This window comes from Crocodylus porosus, unplaced genomic scaffold, assembly GCF_001723895.1.
Source record: "Crocodylus porosus isolate Cpor-Errol unplaced genomic scaffold, CroPor_comp1, whole genome shotgun sequence".
In the NCBI taxonomy this organism is placed as follows: domain Eukaryota; kingdom Metazoa; phylum Chordata; order Crocodylia; family Crocodylidae; genus Crocodylus; species Crocodylus porosus.
Window position 1 is genome coordinate 90,552,301 of NW_017728886.1, and position 8,356 is coordinate 90,560,656.

The window sequence follows — 8,356 nt, forward strand, 5'->3', positions numbered from 1 at the left end:
CCCTTTGGGCAGGGGGCTGGACTTGATGATCTCCCGAGGTCCCTTCCAGCCCTAATGTCTATGAAATCTATGAAATGAAGAATCTAAGGCATACCTATGGAATGGGAAAGGGCTGTATCCTGGAAGGCAGTGAGTCTGAAAAGTGCTCTTAGGGTTCACAGTGGATAAACAGCTCATCACAAGCTCCAGATGTGATGTTGTGGCAAAAAAGGCTAATTTGATACTAGGATGCTTAATGAGGGACAGAGGGAGAAAGAAAAGGGAAGTGATTTTACCTTTATGTAAGGTACTGGGGAGAGTGATACTAGAATACAGCATTGAGTTCTGGTGTTTGCACTTCATAAAGCTGATGGAATAATTGGAAGGGGTGCAGAAGAGAGCCACACACATGCTTGAATGGCTGGGGAAAACGTCCACTGAGTTAGCCTCTCACAACTAAGGTATGGAGCTGAGGTGATGGCAGTCCATATTGTCACAGGGCACTGAGACATACCTGCTTTCTTAAGAGTGGCAGTGGGGAGCTAATGAGGGACTCGCCTGACCAGAAGAGGGCTCAGGCTGGAGCTACATGCCCAGAGCCTGCACCGGTCAGGTAGTCTCTCCCCAGCAACCGTGAAGTGGGGAGCTCCTGGCTGCAGGGCATCAGGGCTCCTGCAGGGACCTGGATTTTGGCTGAGGAACTCTGCAGGTCTGGGACCAGAGGCAAGTTTCCAAGGTTGGGAAAAACTGGGTTTACAGGCAAGTGGCTTTTGTTTCTGTTAAACGCCTACAGGGATTGGGGGTCTGACAGAGGATAGTGGTGTTTCTTATTTAAGTTACACCGGTAGTTTAGCCTTGAGCCCTGCTGGGGCAGCCTGGTGTCCTATTTTGAGAATCGGTAACACAGAAGCCCTCAGAGTGAAGGTGGGGCCCAGTGATGGGTCCCAGAGCCTAGAAAAAGGGTGAGGCCCAAACTGGAAGGTCCAAGAGCCCAGGGAAGGGTTGAGCTAGGCCAGAGGGTCCATGAGCCCAGAGTGGGCCAAGCCAGACCAGGGACCCGAGAGTCTGGAGAGGGGCTGCATGCAGGACCAGAGGTCAGAGAGCCCAGAGGAGGGGCTGCTTTCGGGACCAGGGGTCGGAGGCCCCAGGGGGCCAAGTGCATAAATAGTCACATCAATGAGAGAGAACATCTGCAAGGCTTGGGGTGTGGTGTAGGGGAGGAAAAGGAGCCGCGCAATTTGCTCTTAAGGCTACAGGGGCCCTACAGGGGCCTAATCAGGCCCATGGGGACCTATCAACTGGGAGGGCTGGATTGAGGTTAGTGGGGCCTCAGGAGAGACCCAGGGGGAACCTACTGGGATTGGGGCTCACTTTAAGGCTGTTGGCAGCCTCCCTGAAACAACCTATAATATTAAGAACAAAGTGTGGTGGGTGAGGTATCTAGGGAGATAGCCATTAGAGTTTGAGCCTGGCAGGAGTGGCAAGGCCACTAGGGGGCATCACGGCTGCCCGTGTGGCAACAAGCCCATCACACACATATCATCATATAGAGAAAATGCCAGGTAATGAAAGTCAAAACCAATGGCAAAAAACTGAAGCCTGGCAAATTCGAAGTGGAAATCAGGCACAGTTTTTTAACTACAAGGAGGATGAACCACTGGAACAAGCTAGTAACAGTCATCTCTTGATGACTTTAAATCAAGGATTGGACTCCTTTCTGGAAGAGATGCTTTAGTCAAGCACAAGTTATTGGGCTCAGTGCAGGGCTAGGGGGTTGAAAGTATATGGCTTTTGTCATGCAGAAAGTCAGATTTTCCTTGAGATTTAAATATCTGAGACTACTTAATATCCAAATGTGAGGTTTGGATTTTGAAAACCAGTCTCTGCTACAGCTGTGTCGTTCTTCAAAGGGAGCATTAAACAGCCAGAAAGAACCAGTGGGACAGATCCTAGGGCACTGTTTTAACTATCGTATGTAAGAGCATCCTTGGGACTGCCGCAGCCTATACTGGGGGCAGCTCAGGCCCCAGCCAGCCTTCGGAACAAGAGTTGCCAGAAAGGCAGCTTTGTTCCAGCTCCTCACCATCGCCACCCATTCAGATGCTTCGATGCAGGGGCAGGCAAAGTCTGGCCCGCGGGCTGGATTAGGCCTGTGGTGGACTCCATTTCCCAGCAGCCTCTGCCTGTGTCGCTGTGGCCGGTTTCCATGGAGACCCCAGCAGTGGTGGAGCTGTGACTGGCCAGCAGCACTAGCAGGGTGCGCGGCTAGGCAAGGACCTGCTCTGGGGCTGGGATCTTGCGGCGGTGGCAGTGTTGTCCGGAGCCAGGGCAGGACTGTGATCCAGATCATGCTGTCACTGCCACAAGGTCCCAGCCCTGACCCTGGAGCAGCTCCCTGCCAATGCTGCTGGGCTGGTCTCCATGGAAACCCTGTCCCTGTCCCACCATTGCTGGGGTTTCCATGGAAACCAGCTGTAGCAATGTGGGCAGGGGCTTCTGGGAAATGGAGTCAGGCTGCTGGCTAGATCCACTGTTTTCCCCACCCCTGCTCCAGTCTCACATTCTGAACACCTGAGTATTGAGCTCAATATTTGCAAAAAGCGAGAAGTACATCAAAACAAAGTGCGCCTAATTATTGGGATTTTTTTTCCCCAAAGATTGTTTACATGAGCTTCAATTTATCCCTTTTTGTTTCTAATGTTCCTTTAAGAATAAAGTCGAAAGGACTGCTTTGGGTGATATATTTGCAGACCTAAGTGGCAGCACCAGCATTCAATACTATTACGCGTGCAGAATAACAGAGAAGTAAGGAGGCATGACACAGTTTAGAAACTATTAAGTGGATGTAATAATAGACTTAATTAAACCCAGAGGGAATGCTTCTGCAAATCATTCGAAAACCTTTACAAAAAAAAAAGTTTTGTGGAATTTGAAGCACAGTTTCAGATTGGCAGAAATGAACCAAGTAGGCATCTCTGATATTCTCTGTTTTCCCCACAGAACAGACACAGAACTAAAAGTGTCACTGCGCAATTCTTGCAAATATACCATAGCTGTGATTGCAGGTTGTAGCTTATTCTCCATTTACTCTTAGCTGCGTGCTGAGGATTGCCAGCTGTGATGTCAACATTTGCCCACAAGGAGCTAAATAGACTTCCATTGCCTTTCCAGTCAGCACCAAGCAATCACTAGACATGAATTGCTGATACCTTACAGTAAAAGTGAAGGATTCTGTATTCATTACCAACTTCTTTGAGGCATGTAGTCACAGACGGGCTTCTTGGTGAGGTAAATTAGCCTGAGCTGAGCAATGTGCTGATGCGAGTAGGCTGCTACTGGTGACTATTAATACATTTAGAGTTCGCTAACTGCAATCTTTCCTGAGACATCCCAGGACATCCGGTTACCTTAAAATGGTGCTAATTCAAGTGGAAATGGCTTGGCTCAGTCAGTGGGAAGACGCTCTGAGTTCCATAGGCATTGGATCCAGCCCTTAAGGAATTAATTTTGCATCTCTTTGACTGGATTATGGATGTATTGCTTTGGTGTGGAATTTGACCTAAACAAGCAAATGGATTTTTTAAAAGGTAAACTTATTTCCCAAATGTAATAATAGTGGGATATCCATTGTATAACTATTATGCAAATGACCCCTTAAGCCAATTCAAAACATCCCCACAGGAAATTAAATGCAGGTGCTTAATTATCATAATGAGTAAAATTAATAATACTTTAAATGACTATTACTTATTTAAACTTAGTCTCCTTATGTCTGTTTTTTCACAGGACCAGCTGTCAGATACAGCGAGTTCAGTGTGTCAGACCCCAAACCTCCACCTCTTATTGGACAGCACACTGTAGAGGTACTGAAGGGTGTGCTGGGATATGAGGATGGCACCGTAGAAGAATTGCTCAACACTGGAGCAGTGGTTCAGCATGAAGTCAAATGAAGAACTTCAGTTGTAGTGCTTCGTGTTGAGTCTTCTGTATTTGCTCCTGTTTGGGAACCTTTCAGCTTCTTCCAAGGAAACTCGGAAGAGGAGGCTTAATTCAATTCTTTATTTTCATCCTTGTGCGTTTGGAATGAATCTAGCACAGTTGTATTGATTAAAGCAATCTGGTAAAGACTGTGTGAAGGAAATTTGTGAGGGGGTAAAAGTTGTAATCACAGAATCCTACATGGCTAATCATTTCCTATATTTTTTTCTGGGAAATATAATTCTTATCATAATGAGGATAATTGCCTAAATGTTTGTCCCTATAATGACACAAAGTTGGTGAAAAGAAGCAGATCCTTGAAACATTTGGACACTGCCATCTCCATTTGCACATAAGCTCCTTCTTAAAATATTTGACCACGAAATCAAAGAACTGAGCAAATTGACAGCCTCTGTGATTGATTTTAAACAGAATTTCTGAGCTCATGAGCTCTTTGTGGAGCTTTCATTTAAACAGTGGATGAAGTGACCATTGTAAAACTGCCTTCTATTCCCATGCCTAGTTGTGTAAATATTTGCTTTATATTGCCTTGCATTGCTATGACAATCCCAGAGTGTGTAGCACAAATAAACTTCAACTGTTGCATTTATCCTGTTAAGCAAAGTGCCCTGTTCCAAGCCTCATGGAGAGTCGGAGCACGATTGGAAGGTACTGGTCTTCTGCAGTTTTATTCAGCCCGGCCCTTGATTGGACGTGGACCCAAACCAAGACCTCAAATTTGAGCACCACAGGCCAGTGTTTAGAGGAAACTTGGGTCTGGCTCTATGAGCAGGGACTCATCCACATCTCTTTTAATGGCCCTTACCCAAATCCCTTCACCTGACATCCATTTTACTATGAGGAAAATTCAGATTTGGATCTACATTTTTGGCTGAAGCCCATTTCTGTGATTTAAACAGGACCAGATTCTACTAGCCGTGCTCAAGTTTAATGACATCTTACTCTGCGGCTTCTCACGGAGTAAAGTATTACTCACTTTGAGTAGGGGTGGAAGAATCTGGTCCATCATAAACAGCAAGCAACAGATTAAAGGAAACCCAGTTATTTTTCTACACAAGCCAATTTGGCAGTCCCTCAGCCTCAATGTCTAAGCATATAATTTACATCTAAAGTAAACTCTGCATGGGAAGGCTCTAACCTTTGTTGTGTGTACCACTGGAGTGAGGCAGTGCCCTTCTACAAGTAAATAATGCTAACTCAAACTGACATTCAACAAATAATGTCCATATTTCTCCCAAAGTATCGGAAACAGGCCTGGCATTGTAACTAGCTTGTAACTGTGTTTCCACTTTAACAAACAACATCCTCTGTATTACATTTGAACTTCACAACTGTGTATTACCTTCTGGGGAAAAAATGGTTATGATATAATGAAGCTGAAATGGAAACACATTGCAGTTGTCATTTTTGAAGCTCTTTGTGTGTGTGTGTTTTGGTTCGTTTGTTTGCTTGTTTTGTGTGTCTTTCTGTGTTTTTTTTTTCCAATGTTGTACTAATCATTTTTTTTCTTACATTGTATTCCTGGCATAAAGCTCAACACTCTGTCCATGTGCTAAAGGCATCATGAGATTCTGGACTAGTGACTTCTTAAATAAATATAGAAAGAAGTCTGCCTTGAGAGTCAAATGGAATAGGAAAACCCTAGGGGAAGAGTTAGTATTTGGGAATAGGATTGGAAGGGGTTACGATATAGTCCACCTTTAATCTAAGAGGAGCAACCCCTCTTAATGAGAAAAACAGTGATTTGCAGCAAGCGTCAAATAAAATGGGCAGTGCGATACTAAATTGAGTTTTGTTTATTGCTAGAACTATTTCACATTATCAGGTCATGTTTACAAATAAACTTTGCTGTTTCTACTTATTGAGGGACACTTATTTCCCCATTTCTGAGAATTCAATGCATAAATAAGATACAGCAAAATCATGCTCGGTTTAGTTCAAGGCTTTCAAAGGATCTTTATTCAGGGCTTTGCCAGGTATTGGAAAGACCTAAGTGCCAGGCCCTCAGAAAACTTGGCATAGCTCCATTGACTTTAACAGAACCATCCTGATTTACACCACCTGAAACGCTGGATCTGACCCATGATTTATTTATTCCAACATACCCACACAAATAGAGATTTTCTTCCCTTTTTAGTGTTTGCCTCTCTCTTATTTTGACATGCAGATACTAAGGGCCTCGTCACAAGAAACACTTAGTACATGTGGAATCTGTTCAGTATTAAAGTTAGAATATGATCTGAGCAGTTGTGTGGTATTATTTACTACAATCTCTACCATGCACAGCTCGCTGATTGTTGGTCTCAGCCCTACCACCACACCTGAGGCTTGAACCGGGCTTGGTACAGTGCTGGAGCTGGGACTGATGATCAGCTGATTGTCAGTCCCAGCCCCAGCACTGGAGCCCCTTCAGTGAAGAGAAAAAGGAGGATCAGGCCCTTGGTGAGCTGCAGTGCTATGGTCCCATCAGGACATGCTGATTGTACAGCCCAGAAAGGAATTGTGGGGGAGGGAGTTTGCAAAAATCAGCCCCTCTACTTGCTATTTTCACTTACAACTTGAATGGATGCCTTGGGGGGAACCTACCATTACTTGTATTACCTCTGTGGAGCAGGCTGATGACAGCTGAACATCTGATGACAGATGCTCCTCCTGCGAAAAGTTGTAACTTTTCTATGATACAGTTGCTCTTAGCACAGATTTTCTTGCTTGAACACATGGGATACTTGGGTTGTAAATGCAGTTAACACATCTTAAGTGTAACGTGTAACATGGCCCTAAAGGAGATAATCCATGACATTATTTTGGAATAAGAGCATTGCGAACCCTGTAATTGCTACTTATTGCTAGGCTAAGGACAAGAGATTCTGTAAATAAATGGGTGATAACTAACTGTCTACAGGCTGGGGGGAAAAAAAGGTATGCTTGATGCTGCTAAAAATCTTTAAATAACTGGGTGACCCCATAGATCTCTCAGGTCTGATCCTGCAACCTGTGTTGTCCCACTCCCAGAATCTGACCCCTGGAGTTTTAAATTGCTTTTTTTAGACAATCTAAACAATTGCCTTAATATTACCCAAGTTCTCAGTCACTACTGCAGTAACATTTTTCTTTAAAATAAACCCACACAACGTTTATTTCTGAAAGCACGCTGTGCACCCATCTCAGCAATCCTCAAGGATACACATCTCTGATTATATATCAACTGATATATTTGACATGTTTAATTTGTAAACAGTTCTCTTGGTTGTCCTGCTAAAGGGGAAATCATCTTGTGGGATTTGGGGTTTAATAAAACTAGATCTTTGGAATTTTCAGGTTAGGTATGTAGCGAGCCACGACTGTGCATGGCTTCTCCTGGCAAAGCTGCTAATGCTTTATCCTGTCTGCTAAAATCTAGTTCACGCCATGATTTATATGTGTGTGCACGCATGTGCATGGCATTGGCTTTATGATGATGCACTTATGCGTCATCATATTGCATAAAAGCAAACAGATGTACCCATTTTCTTAGTGAAAGCTTAACCCAAAAAGAGTTATTTGCCTATATGGTATGTGAACCCTGTTAGTTCAAACAGTCGAGTCAGAAAGAGGATATAGTTGCTACTAGTTATTTTGTGGTGCTGCTGAAGACAAAACCCATGTATCTGTTTTAAAGGGCAACTTGCATCTTGGGGACTAGATTGACAGTTTGCCTCATGGATCCCTTGATAATGTCTTTGTTATCATATCTCTTCCACCATTCTCTTCTCTTGACAGGGTAAACTAAAAATTCTCTTCCCATTCATCCTTTTCTAGCTAAACGTAAAATTCCAGATCTGTAGCTGGGGTAATTTGCATAGCTCCTTTGAAGTTAATGAAGCGATGCTGATTTATCCAGCTATAGATCCGGCCCCAAGGTTTTATATTTTTAGTGGGGGGTTTCTTCCCTGGGTTCCAAAAGGAAACAAAAATTTAAATTAAAACTCAGCAATTTTTATCCTTATTTAGTAAATCTTGGAGTATAACATTAAGGAGTCTTGCCTGTGACACGTCCTGTGCCAAACTCTTTGCATTTGTACCTATGAATCCCTTGCTCATTGCCTGCAGGAGGAAGTTCATGTAAATTTGGCCTTTAGAATTGGTTCTGTTTTGAGCAGTGATCAGGGGAAGAAAATAACCCACTTTGTGTAGGCTTGGGTCACTTAACAGCCCCGCTTAATGCCTTGTCTTGTGTTCAGTTCCAAACTGAGCCAAAGTTGCATGTAAATTTGTGAATGTGAGTGGGATCACCTTTCTGTGCTGGGACAAACATTTCTTTTTCACTAACAACGAACGAAATCAGTGATGTATACTCAGAAAGAGGTGGGAGGGTGGGTTGTTTTGAATTTTTCATGGA

At 43.8% G+C, this 8,356-nt stretch overlaps 1 protein-coding gene across 1 annotated transcript in view; it reads left to right on the top strand.

Moving 5' to 3' along the window:
• SUGCT (succinyl-CoA:glutarate-CoA transferase) overlaps positions 1 to 5,370 on the top strand; it is a 531,371-nt gene extending 526,001 nt beyond the window's left edge. The window contains exon 15 of the mRNA XM_019535549.1: positions 3,766 to 5,370. Within this exon, the coding sequence (XP_019391094.1) occupies positions 3,766 to 3,929 (164 nt within the window). The 3' untranslated portion in view covers positions 3,930 to 5,370. The remainder of the gene's footprint in view (positions 1 to 3,765) is intronic.
• The last annotated feature ends 2,986 nt before the right edge of the window (positions 5,371 to 8,356 follow it).